This window comes from Mixophyes fleayi, chromosome 12 (genome assembly GCF_038048845.1).
Source record: "Mixophyes fleayi isolate aMixFle1 chromosome 12, aMixFle1.hap1, whole genome shotgun sequence".
Taxonomy (NCBI): domain Eukaryota; kingdom Metazoa; phylum Chordata; class Amphibia; order Anura; family Limnodynastidae; genus Mixophyes; species Mixophyes fleayi.
Genome location: NC_134413.1, coordinates 82,520,147 through 82,546,390, shown reverse-complemented (window position 1 = coordinate 82,546,390; position 26,244 = coordinate 82,520,147). Strand labels below are relative to the sequence as shown.

Sequence of the window (26,244 nt, the reverse complement as noted above, 5' to 3'; positions counted from 1 at the left end):
TGAGATATCTGAACAATATGCTCTCACTTAAGGAGTAAAGACTCATCAAGTCGCCATCTAGGACGTGATTGAGAGAGCCGTGGTGAAAGCAAAGTCAGCTCAATCGCTTCATGGTCAGACCAGGACACCGGGAAGACCCGGACATTGCCTAATTTCTGGGTTTTTAGATGGTCAACAAAGAAATAATCTATTCTTGAATACAAGTCATGAGGGGCTGAAAGTGAGTGTAAGCTTTGGAACAAGGGAATAGAACTCGCAAGGCATCACACAAATTGAATAACTTCAATTGGTCCTTCAGCCTACTAGACTTCCTAGAGTAAGCTGTAGAGATATGTGTTTGGGTAGATCTATCTAATATTGGGTCTAGGATAGTATTAAAGTCTCCTCCAACAACAATCATACCACCTGCATGCGAAGACAGCTGCTGAAAGAAATCTGCGTAAAAAGCTCCCTGCTGCACGTTTGGGGCATATATTGAGGCTAAAGTTATGGGATTCTGGTTTAAGGTACCTTTAAGAATAACATATCTACCAAGAGGGTCAGATATCTGTGAGTCAATTGTCAGAGGGACTATGAATCAGTATTGCTGTACCTCTACGTTTTGTGTTTGCAGAAGAGTAAAAAGCATGTGGGTAGGATTTAGAGGCCAATGAGGGGTGGGGATCTTTAAGGTGTGTTTCTTGCAAGAAAATCAGGTCTGGGCTTTTCCTCTTAAACTATTGTAGAGCCAATGTACGCTTGTTCGGTGAGTTGAAACCACTGACATTAAGAGATATTACTTTAAGACTCGTGGGGGATATTGATGTAGAAGGAGCTCCGCTTTAACAATGAGGTTGAGGCTTTTATTTAAGTCTAGTAGCTGGATATGGGAAAGGGAAGACACATAAGGCAAAAGGGGATGAGAATGTGTGGCGGTCCTGATATAGAGGCGAGTTCCAGGACCTAGACAAAAGAGATGTAGCGGGTTACGTGACACCATCTCTTTGGTAGTGGAAAAATTGGTGGGGACGATGGCATTACGTGGGAAATTTAGAAGACAACTAACAAAATCTATGCTTAGCGCACAATTAAGGCACATGGGTGCGGATAAGATAAGCGTGGGTGGGGGAAACCACACGAGAACATATCAAAACAAAGTGATATAAATAACATAATATAAACATCAAGTAAAAAGATGTAAAAACAATTTAAACATATAAATGTTTCTAAAGCATGAATAAGAACTGTAAACATATTTTATATAGGCTCCTGTTAGAACCGGAGTAAGCACTAACCTACAAATAGAGACTCCAGGTCTATTTTTCGGTCATCCGGATTAGGATTGGTCTCGCCCTGTAAGGAGAAAAGGTGGGGGAAAGAGGGGGGAATGGGGGGGGGAGAAAGGGGGGGTGGTGGGGAGGAGGGCTATTGACTAGAGATGCTCACTGACCCCCGTGTTTTTGTTTTTGGTTTTGGATCTGGATTACCTTCATGTTTTGGTTTTGCAAAACCGCCCTTGCGTGTTTTGGTTTTGGTTGGTTTTGTTTTGCTATTTCCATTAAAAATCAATGTTTTTGGCCCTAAAATTTACCAAATTTAGTGCTCCACCTGTTTCTAGGATAAGTAATGTAATTGTAAAGCTAATAAATTATCCAAAAAACAGTTTCATTCCTGGTAGGCCTTCATTAATTCTACACACAAACCAGATGGTCTTCCTCTCCATCTATTAATATTGGCAATGCAGCCATCGTCTTTGGATGTATATTACACCCTACTCTTATACTTAAATATGTAAAGAAATGGACAAAGGCAGTCTGGTTTCTGTCTCTCTAGGCCCCCCTCCACTTGTTGTAAATACAAAAAAATTCAGCCGTTATAGACTGTACAATATTAATTGACATGGAGATAGCCAGTTTGGTTTCGGTCTCTCTAGGCCCCCCTCCACTTGTATAAAATACCCAAAAATTCAGCCGTTATAGACTGTACAATATTAATTGAAATGGAGAAAGCCAGTTTGGTTTCTGTCTCTCTAGGCCCCCCTCCACTTGTATAAAATACCAAAAAATTCAGCTGTTATAGACTGTACAATATTAATTGACATGGAGATAGCCAGTTTGGTTTCGGTCTCTCTAGGCCCCCCTCCACTTGTATAAAATACCAAAAAATTCAGCCGTTATAGACTGTACAATATTAATTGAAATGGAGAAAGCCAGTTTGGTTTCTGTCTCTCTAGGCCCCCCTCCACTTGTATAAAATACCAAAAAATTCAGCTGTTATAGACTGTACAATATTAATTGACATGGAGATAGCCAGTTTGGTTTCGGTCTCTCTAGGCCCCCCTCCACTTGTATAAAATACCAAAAAATTCAGCCGTTATAGACTGTACAATATTAATTGAAATGGAGAAAGCCAGTTTGGTTTCTGTCTCTCTAGGCCCCCCTCCACTTGTATAAAATACCAAAAAATTCAGCTGTTATAGACTGTACAATATTAATTGAAATGGAGAAAGACAGTTTGGTTTCGGTCTCTCTAGGTCCCCCTCCACTTGTATAAAATAGCAAAAAATTCAGCCGTTATAGACTGTACAATAATAAGAGAAATGGACAAAGACAGTTTGGGGTAACTGTGTGTATGACACCCTACCCTTAAGGAGAAATTGCCCAAACAGCAGCCTTTCAAGACGGTACGTGATATGGAAATGCCCCAAGTCCCTTTCCTCTTTGGGGCCTACACTTGCATCCTACACTTACATAGAAAGTTTTAAAAAGATGTTATCGTCATCATCTGGAGCTTCATCCTCACCCTCATCAGTGTGTACGTCATCATCACAGACTATCAATTCATCGCTGCTTGAATCCGCCATTAGAGAACAGTCAGTGCTTGGATGTCTTGGATGGTGAAGGCCTTCCTCGTGGAAGATGTAGTTCATTTTTATAAACATCATTTTCTCCACATTTTTGGGAAGTAACCTTCTATGGCGATCACTGACTAAGTTCCCTGCTGTGCTGAACACTCGTTCAGAGTACACACTGGAGGGTGGGCAGCTTAAGTATTGCAAAGCAAGTTTGTACATGGGTTTCCAAATGGCCTGCTTTTCTTCCCAGTAAGGAAAGGGACTGTCTGACATTTCCATATCAATTACCTCTTGAAAGTAATCCTCCACCATCCCTTGCATGTTAATACTCATATTGGATGGAGTTATGGGCAAGGTAACCAGCCCAGATGTTAAACTGTTCTGGTCTGCCCTCTGCGTCCTCCCTGCTTTTTTTGGGAAAATTCAATTTTTTACGAGCAGCAGCTGCTTGAGAAACTGAAGGAGGACATGTCGTCAAGCCAAGGTCCAGTTCAGCAGACAACTTGCTGAGCAATAGCTCCTTGCAAAAGTTCACATCTCGTTCATTTTGAAGCAAAGACTCAATGTAGGTCTTAAACCTTGGATCAAGCACAGAGGCCAAAACGTACTGATCCGAGCTCAAGATCTTAATAACTCGAGGATCATTGTGGAGCGAATTAAGTACTTGATCGACAAGGCCAACATACTTTGCGGAATTGCTTGCTTTCATCTCCTCCCTCAGTTTCTCAAGCTGCTTTTCCAATAGTCTAATTAAAGAAATGACTTGGCTCAAACTAGCAGAATCTGCACTTACTTCACACGTCACAACTTCAAATGGTTTCAGCACCTTGCACAGCACTGAAAGTATTCCCCACTGTGCAAGACTGAAATACATGCCCCCTCCTTTTCCCAATGTCATGGCTTGTGCAATACGCTTGGATGGCTTTGCGCTGTTCCTCCATCCTCTGCAGCATGTACAGGGTGGAATTCCACCTAGTTACCACCTCCTGCTTAAGTTGGTGACAGGGAAAGTTAAACTGCTCTTGGAGCTGCTGCAATCTCCTACATGCTGTGGCCGAATGCCTGAAATGGCCTGAAATCTTACAGGCCACCGAAAGCATCTCCTGCACCTCACGGTTATTTCGTAGGAAGCTCTGCACCACCAAGTTGATGGTGTAAGCAAAACAGGGAATGTGCTGGAAATCACCCAGCTGTAATGCTCGCACTATATTGTTGGCGTTATCTGAAATGACATACCCTGGGGAGAGTCCAAGTGGTATAAGACATGTATCAATCACATCTCTTAGTTTGCATAACAAATTGTCAGCTGTATGCCTGTTAGTGAAGCCGGTGATACAAAGAGTGGCCTGCCTGTGACAAATGTTACCTAGTGGTGTACATGCTGCTGCTGTTCCTGCTGGTGAAGGTGAATGACCAACCCAGTGGACTGTCACAGTCATATAGTCTTTGGTTTGCCCACTTCCACTTGTCCACATATCTGTGGTTAAGTGGGCAGAATGGCATTTTTCTGCGCAATCTCTACATTTGTACACACTTTTTGGTATAGTTGTGGAATAGCTTTACGGGAAAAATGGTGTCGCAATGGAATTCTGTAACGCGGACACAAAACCTCAAATAACTGTGAAAAACCAGCTGCGTTTATTGTGGAGATTGGACGCAGATCTAACACTAACATGGCAGCCATGGCGTCTGTGATTCGCTTGGCGACTGGGTGACTGCTGTCATATTTGCTTCCCCTAGCAAATGATTGTTTCACAGTTAATTGTTGAAATATAGGACTGCTCTTTTTCTTGGCCTTCCTCTTTTTTTGGAAGAACTTTCAGCTTTTCCCAACACTTTGCCATGAACTCTCGTCAAATGGCGTAACATAGACGAGGTTCCAAGATGGTTAAGGTCCCTCCCTCGACTGACTGTGGCTTGACATACACTACAAATGGCTATACAGTTGTTGTCTGGATTGGGGTAGAAATAATTCCACACATAAGAAGTGGATTTTTTTGTTTTATGGCCAGGCATGACAATGGCCTTTTTTTGTCATGTTCCAGAACTGCTGCCACTGGTGCAGGACTGACACAAACAACCTCATCCTCATCAACATCCTCATTAGCGCCCTCATCACCTCCACAAATCTCCCCCTCATCCTCTTCTATTTCCAAAGTGGCATCCTCAATTTGTGTATCACCGGCTACACTCGGGCTGTTCAGGTACACATCAGCAGAACTGCTGAAAGGGCCCTTCTTTATGGGTACACTAACAGAATACTCACGATTAGACATACCACTGTTGGATGGACTCTCCACAGGGATTGGTGTCATTTCAGAGCAAACATTATCCTCCAATGCCTTACTGTTATCTTGCAGCTCGGCTTTGATGCGTAACAGTAGTTGTGCACCACTTGTAGGCTCGGTAACATTTTTGGATCTGCCACTAATAGAGAAAGGTGAAGGCCTCATTCTCTCTTTGCCACTGCGTGTGTAGAATGGCATGTTGTCAATTTTTTTTTTATCGGCAGTTACCTTTTCCTCAGACTTTTTTCACTTCAACACCATAAATTTTTTGGGGGTGTGTATTTTTTTGGATGATTTCAAGAGACGGTGTACTTTAACATCGCCTTTCACAGATGACGTACTGGGAACACTACCATCAGGATTGGTGACAGAACCTGGTTGCTCATTTTGCTCATATGTGGACTGCTTTGAATCCATTCTGAGCCCAAAGCACTTGTAGTGCTACAAATTGTTTTTGACACTGCTGCAATATAGTTCTTTTTTCACAGCCAGATACATTTCTGCAAAAGAATGGGGGACACCCCAATAGCAAATGGAACTGCTAAATGTATAAATATATTTCTTATTAAAGTGCTGCAATATAGTTCTTTTTTCACAGCCAGATAAATATCTGCAAAAGAATGGGGGACACCCCAATAGCACTTGGAGTGCCAGAAACTGAACAAAAAACCCTCCTCTCTTCTCCTTACTGCTGTAACAATCTGGTATTAAGCTTTCAATGCTGTTTAATGCAATCAATCACTGTCCCTGCGCGGATATAGCCAGTGTGACCTAACCCTGCTCTCTCCCTGTCAAATGGCGATGGATTGCTGTGGAGGCTGGTATTTAAGCTTTTTTCAATCTCGCGAGATCCGAGCTCATAAAAACGAATACGCCACGATGACCTTTTGCCGCGGGAGAGTACCGAGCGTACTTGGGTCGGTACTCGGATACCCTAAATTCGGTTGAATTCGGATCTCGGGGAACAGAGCCCGCCCATCTCTACTATTGACCCAGATACTAATAAATATATCAAAAAGTTACATAGTCTAAGAAATTAGCTACGGCCTATAATCTAGTTTTATATAAATTTTAAATATTATAGCGGACACAATGAACCTGTGTGAAACATTGAACAAATTTCGTATAAACAATAATAGTCATAGTTAAGTCAATATGATTACTCAAACCTCATGAAAAAGATGGTCAAAGAAAGAGAATATACTGGAGTTAAATTATGTCCAAGTACCATGCATTTTGCCAGGATGGAGCCGAAATCAAAGTCTTCTGCTGTAATGAAGAAACTGAGGTGGAAGGCTCAGAGTCCTGGATAAGGTGAAGACTCTTAAGTAAATCAAGGCCCTGCTCCGGAGTTTTGACCGAGTGGTTTCATCCATCTTTGGAAACAATTAGCTGGAATGGGAAGCCCCATTTATACTTTATCGAGTGGTTGCGTAGAACTTTTTTTACATTAATAAGGTCTCTACGTTTTTTCAAAGCAGATGGAGCCAAGTCTTGATACAGCTGTAGGTGCGATCCAGAGTATGGGATCGATTGTACGTTTCTAGCTGACGCCATTATTCGCTCTTTAGTTTTGAAGTAATGGAAACGTATAATTATGTCTCGGGGAGGCTGATCTGAATTTGGTTTTGGGTGTAGAGCTCTGTGAGCCCTATCTAAATTAAGTAGGTCTTTTGATAGATCAGGTATCATTTGGAGGAATAGACCCTCTAAGTAGTCAGGCAGTGCTTCTGCGTAAATGGATTCTGGGACATTTTTTTATCCAGATGTTGTTGCGTCTGTTGCGGTTCTCTAGATCTTTCAGCTGATCCTTAAAAGTGCAAAGTTCCGCTCGTAGGTCAGCTATCTCCATGTCTGTTGTTTGCTGATGTTTGGAGATTGCATCCAGCTGATTTTTAATGATGGTTGATCCGAGTTCTGATATTTCCAAATGAAGCTCTGATACAATTGCTCTCATTTCTGACTGAAATGTTTTTGTAACTATGGCAATCACATCATTAGGGGTGAGTGGATTTTCAGGTGATGAGTTGTCATCTGAATCTGATCCTATGTCCGCTGCATCAGGCAATGCTTTAGAACGACCACCAGCCTTTTCAAGAGCTTTTATAATGGTATGGACATTTGGAAGTACAAATTTATTTGGGACATGGTCAAGCATGGACTTTGGATACAAATTTACTTTGGACTTTGAAAACAGCCATTTTGGGATTAAAAGCTGCTTGACAACAGATGAAAACTTCATTGGTGAGTATTTTGGGGAATTTATTATTTTTTAAAAAAATTGTGGTGTAAATGAGGGTGTTTACTATCATTATTGTGGGTTTATTATTTTTAATAAATGTTAGTGGTTTTAACGAGGGTGTTGTGATTTTGTTAACATTTTATTTCTTTTTAACTACAGGTCCCTGCCAGCCGTAGGTGTCAGGGCATGTTGGCACTTGTGGTTCTCCAAGTGCCAACATGCCCTGGCTGCCGTGGGTATGCTGGTGCTTGTAGTTATACAAGTAGCAGAATGCCCACACTATTTATGGCAACCTGGCTGGCTGGGACTTGTAGTTCCACAAAACAAAATGGTGTCTGTTTTTTTTATCTCTTATTTCGGCGTTATTAACCTACACCCACCGCCCATGGGTGTAGGAAGAGCCCTAGTGCTATCAGCACTGGGCTGGGTGTCCCTAGGGGGGCCCGCTCATTTTTTTCGGCGGACCCCACTCCCTAGGGAATCCAGCCCAGCGCTGAACAGCCTGGGGTTGGATAGTCATTATGGCAGGGGGACCCCTGCCATGTGTCCCCCTGCTATAGTGCCTTCAACCCCAGCTGGTTTGCCTAGTGCTGGTTCCGTGAAAATAGGGGGAACCCCACGCAAAATTTTTCCCTGATTTTCACAGAACCAGCAGTAGGCTGGCAGCACTAGGGTTAAGACTGAATAGAGGGGGGACCCCACACTTTCTTTTTCTTTAACTTTTATCTATTCTTTACAGTTTTGACAGCTGCCGGAGCTCCGTCAGCTGTATGGCAGGCAGTGTAGCAGTGATGGGTTTATACAACACGCTGCTAGAATGCAGCATGTTGTATCTGGCATGTTTAAAAGCAAACTCTCCTGGGTTTGCTTAATCGCAGCTTCATACATCTGAGACTTATATAGCTTCAGTGGCAAACAGTCGGGAGTTTGATCTCTATCGATTTTGCAAATAGCGATTTTGACAAAAGCACAACTCTGGCGATTTTGCATGAAATCTCAGCTTCATACATCTGCGAGTTTCAACTCTCCCGAGAAAATCGCTGATTTTGCAAAATCACACCTTGATACATTTACACCCAGATCTGCTCCCCATCTCTTATTATCCTATTATATATAAAAGGATTCTTCAAAGTGGAAATAGTTATTGTTTAGAATACAACTAATACCTTCCAAAATGAGCTCACATAGGTCAACAGGTACATTATTTCTCTGGAAGACCTTTTTAATGGTCATGAATTGCCCTGCTGGAATATTATCCAACCAATTTTTATGGTGATGACTATTTGCACTTATATATGAGTTACTGTCAGTAGGTTTAGTAAATGTCTTAGTACATAATTCATTATTTTTTACATATATAATTAGGTCCAAGAAATTTACACATTCTTGACTTATACTATAAGTTAGATCTATATTACAATCATTTTGATTCAAATGTTCACAAAATGCGTTTAGTGAATTACTATCTCCCCTCCAAATGAAAAAAATATTGTCAATAAATCTGTGCCAGGACACCAAGGGGTAAATGAATGAAAGTCCGATTTCTGCAAGTCGCCAGAAATCGTTGACTTTGCAGCTAAAATTTAAAGCCATGATGGCTTGTAAAGGCAAGTCTGGTTACCCCCAGATCTGCTCCCCATCTCTTATTATCCCATTGTATATAAAAACATTGTTCAAAGTGGAATTAGTAATTGTTTAGAATAAAACGAATACCTTCCAAAATGAGCTCACATAGGTCAACAGGTACATTGTTTCTCTGGAGGACCTTTTTAATGGCGTCTACACATTTGTCATGCTCTATAATGGTGTAGAGTAAGGAAACGTCTGCTGTAACCAGATACCAATTTTCTTTCCACTCCACACTACTCAATTTCTCTAAAATATGTCTAGTATCCTTTAGGTACAATTTTATACCAAACATGTGGGGTTGTAGTAGATGGTCAATAAACATAGAAAGATTTGATGTAATTGAATTTACCCCAGCTATAATCGGTCTTCCTGAGTACACATTGTTAGATTTGTATTATTATTGTGGAGGGAGAGTGGTTCCCTCATTAGTATATTAGGGCAGCAGTCTGTAGAAGCACTTTAACAAGGTCTTTTTATATTTTTTATCCCTCACCATTAAATTAACCAAGCTAAATTAACCCACCTCCTGCCCACATTATATTAAGATCTCCCCCTCCCTCACACTTACCTTCTTCCATCGTGCTGTGTTGGAGAGGCAGATTCTTCAGTATGTATCTTTTGCAGCCTGCATAGATGTGACAGTGCATCTGTCATGTGATGTGAGTCAGCGACAAAGAGAGGCATGGGACAGACATAGAGGAAGGGAGGTAGTAACGGATCATATGATCCGTAGAAGCATGAATTAAGGTGATAGGGTCTGTGAAACTGCACTCACAGCCCTGCTTGGGCTGAAGGTTAGTGTGGGTGAGAGCTGCTATGTTGTGAAGGTATGCAGCCTCAAAATAATTAAGAGAAGGGACAACTTAGCGCTACACCTCGTTGTGTGCCAGATCCGCATAAGTCTGCATTGGAGCACATGTATCTGTTCTCTTTGTGGATATGCACAGTGCGAATTTGCGCAATTTATGCTACGTAAACTGGAGTAAGTTTAGCTCTGCCCCAGGCCTTGTGTGATCAGCTGTGTAATCTGTCAGCTTGTGCTGCTGTGTCCTACCAGAGGTCATATGTGATGTCAGCAATAAGCACTGATCTCACATTTTATGTCCAAGAGGGGACAACCCCCCATGTATCACGAATCTTCACGGACCCATCACTATTCCCCCTTGTTTATGAATGAAAAATGCATTAATAAAACTGCCCCCATGCCAACATATGACAGATGAAAACATAGAAAGAACTTTAGGACAAAACTAATTTAAAATCAAGGCATCGACAAATGTACAGAAATAATCACAGGGAAATTATAACAACACAAATACATAAACGGACAGATGAGGAAATAACAACACAAAGAAACAATAAAGTGAAAACATAAAGAAACAAACAGTCACACCCCATGTTATCCCCATGTCCACCAATTCTCTCCCACTCTGGTGTCTCTCTCGCCCTGAACCTCTATTCCTGAATGGTTCCTGGGTAGATTATATGTGATTAGGTCTGAGTGTATTGTATCTACATATACTCATGTGTTATATGGTACCGGTCTCCTTGTGGCATCTAATATCCTTATATCTTACAGGGTGAGGGCACTAACATTTCTTATAATTGCTTATTATTCTCTTATCTTCTAAAAAGTATCCAGCCAAAATATTCCTGTCTTGTGCAGCACATTTTCTTTTTCGAATAGACACAAACAGCAACAAAGGGAAACCCCAATCTATTTATTCTGATTTTCTCTTACAGTTTGAGTAACAATTATCTGACAGACAGATCCTGCAACCAGCTGGCATCTGATATAAGTAATAACCAGTCACTGAGGAAACTTGATCTGTCTGGTAACAATCTGGAAGGTCCTCACTTCTGTGAGTTGGTGACAGCTCTGTCCAGTCCAACATGCCGGATAGAGGAATTACTGTGAGTATAACAGATCTGTACAGGATGAGACATGTGAGAGATCAATGTATGATATACACAGAGAGTACTGGTGAGGTGTCTGACATGTGTGAGCACTATGTATAAGGAAGATATTGTGTCTCATTAATGCTGCATTATCTGTGAGAGAACATGTCTATGTGGGAGACAGGATGAGACAACATCTTATAGAGCCACTACACATATATATTACATAAAATCCTCATGTCCTATAACACTGACCCTCTATGATCTCCAACAGTTATACAGCTTCTCTGGCTGTCACTCCCATCATCTATCTTCCCCCCTTATAACCTCCTCCCACGCGCGTATCCAAGACTTCGCCCGCGCTGCCCCCCTCCACTGGAACAAGCTCCCTCCCTCCATCAGAACTTCCCCTAATCTGTCCAGTTTCAAACGGGCCCTAAAAACCCACCTTTTTCTTAAAGCCTTTCTGTCTCCCACTTAACTTTCTACCTTATCTTCTGCCTCCATCCCCCTACTCTCCCTCTCTCCCCTGCGTCTCTCTGTCTGTCCACCCCTCCCCTTAGATTGTACGCTCCTCTGAGCAGGGCCATCTCTCCTCCTGTTTCCACCACTTCTAACTCTGCTCTCCAGCTACTTAGCCCTCCTCCTCGAGGGTCCTCCACCCCACGTTCACTCTCGCTCCCTCCTCCCCCCGGGGGGTCTCCCTGTCTTCCGCGCCCTCCTTCTTGGACCCCGTCATTTGCGGATCCTCCCTCCCCCTTCCCCGCCCTCTCTAGCTGTGCATTGAGCTTACTGAGTTGCTGTGTTTACTGTACTGTGCTGTTTCCTATTGTATTGTAATTTTGTTTGTCTCTGTACGGCGCTGCGGATGCCTTGTGGCGCCTTATAAATAAATATTAATAATAATAATAATAATAATAATAATAATAATAATAATAATAATCTATCCTCACCTGGGCTTGCCTTGCCACTGTCCCCTTTCTTTATCCCAATTATGCCCCTCTAAACGCAGTAGGAGGGGCCTGCTGCCTCCACAAAGCTCCTTCAACGGCACCTAAACCACTTCCTTCTAGGTAACTCCCACTGCTAGTGTACCTACTTGCTGGGCACCTGGGCTGGTACCCCTGACCTCTTCCTTTAGATCGGGGTTGCTGTGGATAGTTCTCCCTAGCCTACTACACTGGCCAGAGCTGCAGGGTAGCGGGCAAAGCATTGTTATTAGATGCCGCATCCTAACTTCAGAACAGCCAGCCAGATAATGTATTAGAGTGATCTAATCTGTAGGTCACAGGAATTACAGCAGGTAAGTAGGCATCCAAGCAGGATCTTGGAGCAGTGATGTATTATTAGCTCAAGTAGTCCTTACAAGGACAGTTACACGCTTGTTTGTGGTACTAGTGATCTCAGAAGTTACAGATGGAATAATACATTTAAGAGTAAAACAGGGCTATTTTCATACAGTTTTGGACACATAGCCTGGCAGGAGGTAGTCCAGCGTCCTACCCCTTTAACCAATCCAGGCTGATTCCTGCATTCTGCACAAGAATCAGCCTTGGGGTTAACACCTCTTTACATTGCTGCTAGTGGCAGGGGGGCGTGTATTTTGCCCCCCTGTCCATAACCTGCTAGGGGGAGGGGGGCTCAACCTACTCTCCTTCCTGGTGCCAAAATGTCTGAGACAAGAGATTTTTCTTTTAAATCTCCCACCTAAAATACTTCCAGAAAATCTGCACCGGGATCTGGGTCTCCCCCCTGCCCGAAAATACTACTAGAGGGAGAGGGACCAGATCCCGTGGCAACAGCTCCAGTATGTGGCTCAGCCTGCTGGGACCTCAGGAGGTGCTTCATCTCCTGGATTCATTTGAACCCAGGAGGCTGGTCTGTAAGGCCAGGGGGAGCCACTCTGCGGTGATCCCGTTGGCCACCACTGTACCTCCATGGAAGGTAAGTGCACATTTCTATTTATTATACATTCTATACCTGAACATTTTACACATGCGTGTTTACACTCCTGGGGCCTGAGTCATTAAGGAGAGTAAAGCATACTCCAATGCAACATGGGCTAAACCATGTTGCATTGGAGGGGGAGGTAAATTTAAAATGTATGGACAGACTTATAGCTGGGATAGGGCACGTCCTAGATCAACTTTAAATTTCAGTGTAGAAATAAAGCTATCAAGTATTTGTGTGCTACGTGATAAAACAGCCAGTATTTATCTTATGCGCAAAATAATAAACTAATTTGCACCCCTTTAACTGGAACATGGTTTGTCCAGGAACAAGCTTATTCCTTTTGCTTTGCTCCCCTTAATGACTCAGGCCCCTGGTGTATTACTCTCCTGGTGCTGCAACACACATTTTAAAACATTCAATGTTTACATGCAGTGCATAGCACTGCTGTTTTAACCTCTCCGGCACCGGGTATTAACCCTACAGGCGCCGGAGTCCATTTAAAGATGACTGCTGCACACGTCCGGCACCCAGACACTCGGGACTCAGCCACAGTACTAGTGTAGCAAAGTTACGTATTGCACAGGATATAGACAGGACAAAGACATAGGGGCTGATGCTGAGCTGTACGTACAACAGTCTGTATAGTGTAAAATATGTAAATCTGCCCTGTGTAAGCCCAGAACAGTGACCACACACATATGTGCCTATGTAGATTTGTGTGAATCTCTCACTTTCTCCTGTTTGTAACTGGATTGTGGGTACCTGAGAGCAGGTGTATATACACTGATGATGATGATGATGATGGAACCAATACTATTTAATAGCTTCTGATTGGCTGATTGCAGGGTCACTGCTGAAGCTGATAGGTGCATATATTAGATGATTTTATGAGCGTATTTTAGCACTTTTTATAGTCGTACATGCGGTGAGTGGTACCTGCTGTATTAACAGGTTTCTTTTTGTGTTATTCAAACCTTATAGCAAATGTGTATTTCTCTATCAAAGCCAAAGTTTTAAAACATGGAAGTAAGTTTATCTAATGCCTGCTGTAAACCGGGTGCATATGCTAGTGGTACAGACTTGCATGTATCCTGCAGATTTACATATGCTCACAATTGCATTTCTTGAACACGTCATATGCCTGCGGTCCTGGATGGAATTGTGTTTATACTCGTGACCCGGACACACAGTCGTAGAGTTAGTCCTAGGGGCATCCGAGTACCGCCGAACATAATCTGTTCTATGGGCAAGACAGCTGCTATAGGTGAAGACCTCTATCAGTCTGGTTCTAAAAGCTTATCTAAATTGTTGTTAGCATTAACACACACCCCATGTTATCCCTATGTTCATCTATTCTCTCCCACTCTGGTGTCTCTCTCTCGCCCCTGTACCTCTAATTCCGAATGGTTCCCGGATACATTATATGTAGTTAGTTCTGAGTTCATTGTATCTACATTTACTCCTGCTGTTATATGGTACCGGTCTCCTTGCGGCATCTAATATCCTTATATCTCACAGGGTGAGGGCACTAACTTTTGTTATAATTACTTATTATGCATTAATCTTCTAAAACAATCGAGCCAAAATATTCTTGTCTTGTGCAGCAATTTTTGTAATAGACATAAACAGGAACAAACATCTATTTATTCTGATTTTCTTTTACAGTTTGAGTAGCAATGATCTGACAGACAGATCCTTCACCCAGCTGGCACCTGGTATAAGTAATAACCAGTCCCTGAGGGCACTTGATCTGTCTGGTAACAATCTGGAAGGTCCTCACTTCTGTGACTTGGTGACAGCTCTGTCCAGTTCCACATGCCGGATAGAGAAATTACTGTGAGTATAAGAGATCTGTACAGGATGAGTCATGTGGGAGATCAATGTATGATATACACAGAGTACTATGAGGTGTGTGACATGTGTGATCAGGGCTGCCATCAGCAATTGTGGGGCCCAGTACAAATGAAACAGACAGGCTTCTCTCCTACTCTTCATCTCCCAGGGACAGGTGGACACAGACTGTCCTGCATTAAATAATTCATATTCACATTTAATAAATAGCCCTCCTACTCCCCAAACCCAGCCCCCATTAAATGAATGGCCTCCAAACCACTAAAACATTAAATTAAAGGTCGCAACATCCCACCTTAAATGAATAGGCCCCACCAATAAATTAAATAGTCCCATCACCAACAAATAAATTAATTGCAGCCACCATTAAATAAATATCCCTTACCCTCATCCCACCATTAAATTAACCAAGCTAAATTAACCCACCTCCTGCCCACATTATATTAAGATCTCCCCCTCCCTCACACTTACCTTCTTCCACCGTCCTGTGTTGGACAGGCAGATTCTTCAGTATGTATCTTTTGCAGTCTGCATAGATGTGACCGTGCATCTGTCATGTGATGTGTGTCCCTTGTGAGTCAGCGACAAAGAGAGGCATGGGACAGACATATGGGAAGGGAGGGAGTAACGGATCATATGATCCGTGGAAGCATGAATTAATGTGAATCTGCACTTACAGTCCTGCTTGGGCTGAAGGTCAGTGTGGGTGAGAGCTGCTATATTGTGAAGGTATGCAGCCTCAAAATAATTAAGAGAAAGGACAACTTAGCGCTACACCTCGTTGTGTTGAAGTATGGATGATTTGGGTGATTATGATTAGGGCCGTCAATTGGTCCAAAACAGTGTCATGACCATCCTAATAACATTGCTTCTAATAAGATTTTACTGTTCAGACTTTAATCCACGGTGTACAAATGCTACAAGTGCCAGCATACCCAAGCAGTTGTGGCTGCCAGGGCTTGCTGGGAACAGTAGTGCCTGATGAAAAAATGCTGAATTCTAACAATTAACTATTTATTACCCCATTAACCACCGAGCGTGGTTGTTGGCTAGTGTTTTAATTTTTTTGTGGTGGAGGGGACCCACATTTTTTTTGTAGGCCTGATTCTTCTAGGTAATTTAGGCCTGTGCTGAACAGGCTGAGATGTGTGACATTCTGACAGGAGGATCCCATGCTCCAGGCTTCCATATTATATTGTCACTAGCCCAGCCTGGGTCTTGCAAGGTCCATGTTGATGGTCAACATCATCACCATTCCCTGTGAGCTCCTTACAGAAACCTACAAAATCACTCAACATTGGGGTTGCCCCTTCCCAAAACTGTATATTATGCTTCTTTCACTGTACTGTGCTGTCACGGTGATCAAGAGCTTAAAGATATTCTATTAGCTGCTTGAGGAATCATGAGGAACCAAATTGTGGCCTGCTACTCGTGACAGACCCTTCCACCTGCTGCCTATCACTTGCTATCCTCTATTGCCGAAGCCTGGGTGCCTGTACCAAACAGTCAAATACACAGAACTGTGTAATCTACTCCAACTACAATGTTGTATCTGGTGTTTCGACTGGGAACAACCCATAGCTGCTGTCCGGTTGGTACTCTGTGGCCACACTAACTGGAATCTCACTCGGGTGTTTTCATTACATTCCCAGTGGAATGTTTGCAAACCTCTTTATTGGTTCCCTATGTGCTACTGAACGAACCTACGGCTGCACGGACATGACCTACAACCAGTCTTCATCCAAACCAGCCTGATATGCCGGCGAAAATAGGATCTCGTTCGCAGCTGGACTGCACTTCGAGTTTGTACACTATCCAGATAGCTTGCCGTTTAAGTGGACCTCCTGTCTTTCTGTTTGTTGCAGACTGTGGCTCCTCGACTCTGCATTACAGGTCAGTGAAAGTTGTGCCTGTCACGATCATAACAGGAATCTATCTTCACAATGTCTATCACCGGTTTTCAGTGCTGGTCGAGATCATCTTATACTGCTGTGTGGACATGTCACTCTATTTCTGCCGAGGGATACCCCAAAGAGCAGCCAAGAGATGTAGCTGCTGCTTGGCTGCACACCTTACCTGTTTATCCTCCAAGACATTGGCTTTTTAAATCCCACTAGTTGGTCCTTATCAAAATCTGCTTGTTCACTTTCCCCTCCCTGGGGTCTGGGCAAGGTGCCACATAACAATACATTAACAACGGGGCCAATTACACTTGTATAAGTTTTCACTTCCCCGGAACAGGATTGTCCCCCTATGCACCTCATCTATCCTTTATCTTTCCACGTCATTACTGGGCAAAGGTCATCTACTACAATAGACATGACTCAAAGTCTAGAGTTTCCCATAATATTTTAACTGTATGTACATTTTCCCATGAATAAGTGATTTTGATTTTACTTGCTTGACCAGAATCCAGCCATCCCTATACATGTTTTATAGTTTGACGTTACTAAGATATTTTTATTTTCGCAATGGCTTCTAAGGGTAAGAGTCAGAGTACTTGATATGACCAGCTACTCCACAAAAATTATGGGACAAGCAACCTGCTCACAAATCTTCAGTTACCAAGAGTCCCAGGAGATCTTGTAGTCCAGAACTCACTGAGGAGGAGGTGATCTCCTCAGGGGTGCGGAACCTCACAACCACATTAGTCCAACACAGCAAAGCCATCTTTCAAGCTGAGCTATGGCAAGTGGTGGGGGAGTTCCACTCAGAGCTTTCTGAACTGGGTAGTAGGACAGCTAGACTAGAAACCAAAATGGATGATATTTATAAATCGCTCATTAACATGGAACAAGATATAACATCTCTCATCTAGAAGTAACTGATCCGTTCAGAAAAAAAATGAAATATGGAAAACAGGGCCAGGTGGAATAATATTAGACTTAAAGACATCCCGGAATCAGTTGATGTCTCTGCGCTTACTGATTACCTTCATGGTCTCTTTCACTGTGTCCTTCCAGGAGCATTGAGCAAGGACCTCTTAATGGACATGGCTCACCAAGCTCTTCGCTCCAAACCTGCTGCTGGACAACCTCCAAGGGATGTAATTCTTAAACTGCATTACTTTTATGTTAAGAAAAATTTAATGCAAGTATCTCATGCTTCCAACTCCTATGATATTATGGAAGTTTGACTACTCAATAATTATTATTATTAATCTTTATTTATAGGGCACCACAAGATTTCCCAGTGCTGTACAGAAAAGACAGTGGACCATAAAGGGTAAAACAGTACAGAACAGCAAATAAAAATACCAGTACTTCAATAGCTCCTAACATAGCTTGCACCTGTCACAATACAAAAAAGAACGCCCTTAAACCATTACCAGGTCCGACACCATGGATATAAATACAAATGGTGTTTGCCATTCAGACTGCAGGTCTTCACCAAATTCAAGTCTTTTTTGCCAAGACCCCAGAAGAGGGAGCTCTAGTTCTGGAAAATTGGGAATTGGTTACACTCCTACTTCTCCCAGATCCACAGTCTCCACTATGAGCGAGTGTAGGTGCTCTCCTCTTCGAGACTGGCAGAAAGTTTAAGGTTTCCTATTTCAGAACAGCCTACTGACACTCGAGTTCACTTTTTCTCACATACACTTTGTGGTTTCAACCTTGTCGACAAATAACGTAGGCCCTATCTGTGTGTCATATATATTTATCAGTGGCTATTACACTCTTTAAATGTATCTATTACTATAGACTTTTTGTTATACTGTCCACTCATTTGTTTACACATGTACTTTATAGAAATTTTCTTGTTATATTTAAAAATTCTGTTTGCACTTACTTGTTTCCCCCATGTTAATCTACTACTCTGTACTTAAACGGTTATGTTTTCAATTTTGTGATTACCCCTTTAAGTACCATCTCTCTATCAGTGTAAGCCTATACTTGGACATTTTTTATTCTGCCCTAGTATGGCTGTTTTTATTTGTCTACTATATGTTTAATTGTGTATCCTATATTTGAGGCTGGATTCCGGTCTCCTCTATTAGCCCTTCACCCATGGCAGATTATATACTATACAGTCATGTGGATAATTAATAAGGTTTCCACCGCTTTTCTGGTAGTGTTCTTCAACCCCTTTATATACATGTCTCTGAAACTCCTTTCTGTTAATGTTTACTGTCTTAACTCTTTGAAGAAGAAACCAGTCCTGTTGACAACACTCAAACGGTAACACTATGACATTGTTTTCCTGCAGGAGACTCCTCTCATGAACCCACAGACTATGTTAAAATGTAAACATTGACTTAGATTTTCTTCTTCTCAGCAACTACCAAACAGAACAAAGTTCCCTTTATTGTTGATCACATTTACTCTGACCCTGACGGGAGATTCTTAATTGTGGTAGGCTCTCTAGGAAATCTTCAAATTTCCCTTAGCTCTAGCTATGCCCCAAAAACATGAGTCAGCTCTCCTATCTTTCCTCGCTGTTTAAAAATAAATTGACCTTCACTCAAACTTAATCTTAGATCCTCTGCTAGATAAATCAAGACAACCTGGCTCTCCATTAAAAAAAAATAATCATAGTGCTGTTAAGAAATTTGCTTCAGTTCTTATTGAATACTCACTCTTGGATACCTAGTGGCTTAGCGAGTACACCTTTTATTCAGCCCCTCATAGAGTTCATTCTTGTATAGATTTGCACTTTTAACACTCAAAGTAAAAGTTGAATCGACAAAGAGGAGATATTGTTCCATCTTCATGGCTAGACCATGCAGCCAATCTAATTTCCCTTGACTTCTTATACTCTCCCCCAGATGCTCCTTGTGAAGGCTTGATGAAATCCTGTTGTTTAGCCAATCTGTTTGCTCATAAATTGTTGAGGCCCTAAATGAATATTTTACTATCAACTCCACTGATGACATTTCCCTCTCTACCCGCTGGGACACTCATAAGGCTCCATCAGAGACAAACTTATTAGTATTTCAACAGCTAAATGTAGGGAGGAACGCAGGTTGACTCATAGCCTGGAATCCCTAATCCGTACAACACGAGCTCAACACCAGACAACTTTCTCAGAGGAATCCCTCAGGCTCCTGACATCATTGCGAGGCCAACTCAATGTGATACTAGACTACTTATCCTCATGTAAACCTCCCAAATTATCACCTGAAGCAGTTAAACTTCTTAATCCCCCTATAACACTGTAAGAAACCTTAATCTGTCATCTGCTCAATAAAATCTACCTCCGCTCCAGGTCCTGGTGGTTTCACTATCATTTACTATAAAAAATGAACAGGATTATTTGGTTCAGCCAATTCTTAAAAGGGACAAAGACCTGACAGCTTGTAGGAGCTGTAGTCCAATTTCTCTTCTGCCAAAAAGGCTTAATCTATGGCTCCCCAACTTGGTTCATCCAGACCAAGCTGGATTTATCCCTGGGCATCAAGCCCTAGATAACACTAAAAGCGCAATTCGACCTAGTACACCATATTAATGTTACATGAACTCCTGTCTTATTAATGGGTTTGGATGCAGAAAAAGGTTTTGATCGCATTGGGTGGCCATTAATGATGCAAGTCTTTTGGCTTAAAGGGAGAATTCCTGACCAGTATTTCAGTTTAATATCACAACCCCTCTGCCACTGTTCTACTTAATGGTGCTCTCTCCACTCCATTTCATTTTATGTATGGTACCTGACAAGGTTGCCCCCTCCCTCCTCTCATCTTTACACTTATAATGGAATCCTTAGCCACCATAATTAGACAACATCCTGACATACATGGCATTCAAATTGGCCGCTATGACCTCAAGGTTGCCATGTATGCGGTTGACATATTGCTCTCCATCTCTAAGCCCTTAACTATTCTTTTTAACATATTTAGTGAATTACATAAATTTGAATCTCTCTAATTTTACAATCAATACAAGCAAAACAGAAACTCTAGCCTTCGTTTTGCCTCCTACTGTTTTTGGAAGGTTTTGGAAATTAATTTTCAATTTCAATGGCAAGCACATAAATTTGAATATTTGGGTGTATTTATTACTAAAACATTGGATTCACTTTTAAAAAGCAACTATTTACCCCTCATTACTACTATTAAAAAGAGCTAACCACTTGGAGCAATTTATTTATTTCTAGGATTGGGCACACCACCTCAATAAAAATGAACATTCTTACTACATTACTATATCTATTTCAGATGTTACCTATTACTATCACCACTAGGACTTTTGCCTCCTTTCAGCAGATGTTCACAATTTTACTTGGGCTGGCAAAAATACCTGAGAGTAAGACTACAATTTTTACAATGCTAAGGGCTGACCACTGACTTGGGTGTTCTCAATGCAAAAAAAAAATACTTCTATGTGGTACAATTAGCGCAATGCTCTCAATGGCATTCTCCGCCAGGCTCTAGAGTTTGGGTTCATGTTAAATCTGCTCCACTCTCTTCTCTACCAACTTCAGCAAATCTATGGTCCTAGTGCTCAGCCTGGCCACTCGAGGCCAGCTCTCACCCAGTGGTCTCTCACAATATGGACTTGCTGCAATCGAATTTACAAGTCCGCCCCTTCACCATCTTCTCTAGTACCTCTTTGGTACAACCCAGATTTCCCCCCTGGGCCTCACCCCTAAATTCTGCCCCTACTGGTCTTTAACTGGTCTCAGATTTCTTAATGAACTGATTGTAAGGTAAATATTAACCACATTTGCTGAACTAAAGTACTCTTTCAAACTCGCTACTGCTGCTTTCCAATTTCTTCAAATCAGAGATTTCTTCTGCACTTCTTCCATCAGAATCTCTTCTCCCTTTGAACAATATTATCTCGGTCATTCGTCATCCAGAGGCCTCGTTTCCTCTCTGTACCATTTACTTCATTATTCTGACTAACCCACAAAAAACCTCCCCATGAGAGGAACTGGGACAGAGATTTGTTAGTTTTCTCCCCTTTGTTGGAGAGGCTGTCAAGAAACAGGATCATACTTATACATCATCATCATCATCACCATTTATTTATATAGCGCCACTAATTCCGCAGCGTTGTACAGGGAACTAACATCAGTCCCTGCCCCATTGGAGCTTACAGTCTAAATTCCCTAACATACACACAGACAGACAGACACAGACTAGGGTCAATTTGTTAGCAGCCAATTAACCTACCAGTATGTTTTTGGAGTGTGGGAGGAAATCGGAGCACCCGGAGGAAACCCACGCAAGCACAGAGATAACATAAAAAACTCCTCACCGATAAGGCCATAGTCGGGAACTCATGACCCCAGTACTGTAAGGCAGAAGTGCTAACCACTTAGCCACCGTGCTGACCATCTATATATCTGGTAGACCTGACCGATCATGCAGGGATCTGGGTGGAAGATTGTAACTTAGTTACTACACTAACTGCCTCTCACCTCCATTTCCAGGCACAATATACATTACTCCCCCTCTCCTTCCCAGACCTTCCGAAACACCTTAAATAACTTACACATTTTTGTGCAGTCACATGTCTGATAATCAGCTATTGGAAGTGCCAAAATTCACCTTCTATGATAGCCCTAATAAAGAAATATGGTACATTTACGAAATGGAACATATGACCAGCATGTTAAGAGACTGAACTGTCTCCTTTCTTAAAACCTAATCAGCATGGACCCATTTTAACAGCGTATCTTCCCTTTACTCTTAATATGTATCCAAACATGAGTGTAATTTACTTTGATTCTGTATTCCTTCTTTAATGCCTGATTACTCAAGGGGTCCCCTCCCCTCTTCTACTCCTCTTTCTTTTACTTTCTTTCCCCTCCCTATATTAAAATTAAACCCAAACATCAAATATGACCTTTTAGTTTTATGCTAAAGTTGTACTTGATGCTTTTAATTACTTTCATCTATAAAGCATAGCATTGCTGGTTGTTCTATATAGTCATGTTTGGTGTTTTCAATAAAGTGATTTAAAAAAAAAAAATTATTTTATACAAATAAGAACTTACATCCAACTCTAAGCCTTATGTGTATAAAAATAATTAATCTATTTATAGCAAAGGCCATAAAAGGGTGCGATAATAATTACACAACAAAATGAAACATTCTCAGACTCTGTATTTACCAGCTGCAGAATACAGCCAAAAACTCATCCATGTGACCTTTTAGACCCAGGGATTTATTTTAGAGAGTAATAATATCCTCTAAAGCAATGAGAGGAGAATTGGGCAGAACCACACATAGAAACTTTCTCAGCACAACGGTCATCACCTCTTGAGAGAACACAGAGAGACGTGTCAGCTGTTTATTGGATAATCGCTATTACAGAGTGTAATCTAATGAGATGTAGTTGAAAAGTCAACAGTGAAAATGTCTACACCAAAATGTCTACAGTCATAAAGTTGACACAGTTATAAGGTCGACTATCGAAATGTCTACATATTCAGAAGGTCGATACAGTTAAAATCTTGACATGTAAGATGTGTACATTGCTGCAAAGTCGACAGTCAAAATGTCGACATAAATCACCTGATTTAAAAACCGCTAAACAAACCCTAGTGCTGCCAGCAGAGCTGGTAATAGTAAACTAGGGGGGACAAAATGCGTAAGGTCACCCCGATTTTACCATTACCAGCACTAGGCTTTGCCAACCTGGGCAGGTGACACTATAATAAAAAGTTTGTTCTAATAACACTTCAACTACATCTCTTATTGAACTATGGAATGTAAAAGGGCTTTCAGTGCTCAAATCAAGAAAAAGTGCATTATAAATAAAAACAATAATATAATCAAATGAATAGATGAATACCATATTGTCAATCATCTAGAGGAATTGACACAAAAAAACATTTAATAGTCTGATCAGGATATAACAGAAAATGAATCTCAATCAGTCATTCGTAAGTTCATAAAAGTTCATGAAATCAGTATCTCTCAGTATGGTCTCATGCATGTGGGCTCAATCAGCATTGGTTCACCTTTTATATCAAGTTCAGTCTCATAAATTGTGATCCAACACGTGCATATGTTAAAAAAATGATGAAAAGATTACCGGTATATCAAAATACAATAGCATTGCACTGACTGTATGATAATGCAATACTTCCATCTAGTTGTGAATTGCAATCTAAGTCCTAATGTATTCTGTGCAACTTTTATATCTTGGCTGCTATCTACATCACTATGTAACTATCCCTTCATAGAACATCTTCTCCTCCCAATATTAAGAATGGGTGCGAGATTATCATGTGAAACAAAATGATACTTGTCAAATCAAGTACACATTTATTGCTGAAAAACAACAGTAGACACTTACAGCAAAGGACGGAGAGGACTAATTGCGTCCGCAAAAAATTAAATGCTTTTCCCACACCGCTGGTCGGTGAGTGAGGGGTAATAAAAAAGGAAGTGGGAAATCCCCATATTATAAATAGCCCTAGAAGCGTAATTATGTCAATATGTGCTGGATAGACCACCTTTGCCACCCTGTCGTGTAGCTGGGCTTGCCTTGCCACTGTCCCCTTTCTTTATCCCAAATGCACCCCGTCTAAACTCTATAGGAGGTGCTCTACTGCCACCACTAGGCTTCTTCACTGGCACCTGGAACTGCTTCCTTCTGGGTAACTGTTGCTGCTAATGTACCCCCTTGCTGGTACCCCTGACCTCTTCCTTTAGATCAGAAAAAGCTGTGAATGCTGCCCCCTGGACTCTCACACTAGCCAGAGCTGCAGGGTAGTGGGCAGAGTGTTGGTACTGGATGTTGGGTCTCAAACCCCAGAACAGTCGGATAACGGATTAAAGTGGTCTAATCTGTAAATCACAGAAATTACAGCAGCTAAGTAGGCATCAAAGCAGGATCTTGAAGCAGTGTTTATTGCTCAGAAAGGGTCCTTATAAGGACCATTACACATTAGTTAGAAGTACTAGTGATCTCCAGAAGGTCAGGTGGTATATATATCTTTACATGGTCAACAGGGTTTTTTTTATACAGTTTTACAGACATAACATGTTCTCTCCATGTTTGTGTAGGTTTCTTCTGGGTGCTCCAGTTTCCTCCCACACTCCAAAAACATATTTCTAGGTTAATTGGCTACTACCAAATTGAACCTAGTGTGTGTGTGTGTGTGTGTGTGTCTGTTAGGCAATTTAGACTGTAAGCTCCAATGGGGCAGTGACTGATGTGAGTGACAAATATTCTCTGTACAGCGCTGGGGAATTGGTGATGCTATATAAATAAATAAATGATGATGATAACCTGGCAAGAGGTAATCCAGCCTCCTGCCCCTTTAACCAATCCAGGCTGATTCATGCAGCCTGCACGTGAATCAGCCTGGAGGGGTTTCATACTTTTAACATTGCTGCTAGGGCAGGGGGGAGGGGGAGTGTACTGTCCCCCTGTTCACAAGCTGCCAGGGAGAGGGGTGCTCAGCCTCCTTTCCACCCCTGGTGCCAATGCGTCCGGCAGCCACTGCAATGAGGCTGCCGGAGGGGGAGATTCTAGAACTGCTTCTGCAGTCCCAGCTGGACCACCAAGGTACAGGTAGTAACTCTCTTTATTTTAAAACATTCACATTAAATACGTACAACAACCAACTTATACACTCCTGGCGCCCTTCACCGCTGTGACACCTGGTATAACTCTACTGGCACCGCAGCGCAGTAAAGATTTTACATTTTTCTTGTATTACATACATATTAAGCAGTCATTTTATAGATGCGACACCTAGCACCAGTGATTTACTGGGAGGGTTAACAGAGCACATTTAAAGATGGCTGCTGACAAATACTAAACTAAATGATTGGAACTCATAACCTCTATTTTCAATAAAACCAGACGTAATACAGCTCTTCCTATTGCACCTATAACCGCCAGCATGTTTACATGGTAACCAATATGAATTAGCCAAAGCTTGTCCTGAAATTACTGCTTTTATCCCTACTAGTAAAAAACCTGTGAGCTAATTTATCTCTGAGAATACGGGTTTTTCTAAAACTGAATCCTGGCCTTTAGGGGGTCCTAATATTTTATCTCCTTATAGTAGCCCATAATTCTTATTCAAAATATTCCTGACTTGATATGAATACGAATTATACTTGGATATTAAATGACATTTACCCTGTCTCTTAAAATCACCTCTTCATTAGAAGACCATAAAAAATGTGGAAATCATTTTTTAACAAAGGATTATCTCTAGATCATTTATGGACCAGTGTTTCCTCCTAGTATGTAGGAGTTGTCATTTGTAATGTTCTTTTTCCAGGTATCCAGATGACAGCTATTTAAATATAAAAAGTTATTGGAATCCACCTTTTTACTGCAAAATCTCCTTAATAATTTCACTTTTATGGACCGACAAGGCTATAAAGGGAAATGTAATCTGTGAAGAGTGAAATGTGCTTGTGAAATTAAGATTAAAATGATTATTTAGATGTTCCACAAAATTAATAATAGAATTAGAATTACTATCCTAAACAAAAAATAGATCATCAATATATCTGCCAAAAAGCATTATGTTCACACCAAACTTTCTTTCCCAGATATATTCTCATTCAATTACACAGGTTATGAAGCTCAGGGCAAACCTGGTCTCCATGGCTGTCCCAAGTATTTGTTTTTTAT

General features: G+C 41.5%; 2 protein-coding genes across 4 annotated transcripts in view; one reads left to right on the top strand and one right to left on the bottom strand.

Annotated features, from left to right (window-relative positions):
* The window catches only part of LOC142108564 (uncharacterized), a 625,828-nt gene that overhangs the window by 536,248 nt on the left and 63,336 nt on the right, over positions 1-26,244 (bottom strand). The window lies entirely within an intron of this gene.
* The window catches only part of LOC142108401 (NACHT, LRR and PYD domains-containing protein 12-like), a 133,298-nt gene that overhangs the window by 92,329 nt on the left and 14,725 nt on the right, over positions 1-26,244 (top strand). The window contains exons 9-10 of the mRNA XM_075192024.1: positions 10,736-10,906; positions 14,510-14,680. Of these exons, the coding sequence (XP_075048125.1) occupies positions 10,736-10,906; positions 14,510-14,680 (342 nt within the window). The remainder of the gene's footprint in view (positions 1-10,735; positions 10,907-14,509; positions 14,681-26,244) is intronic.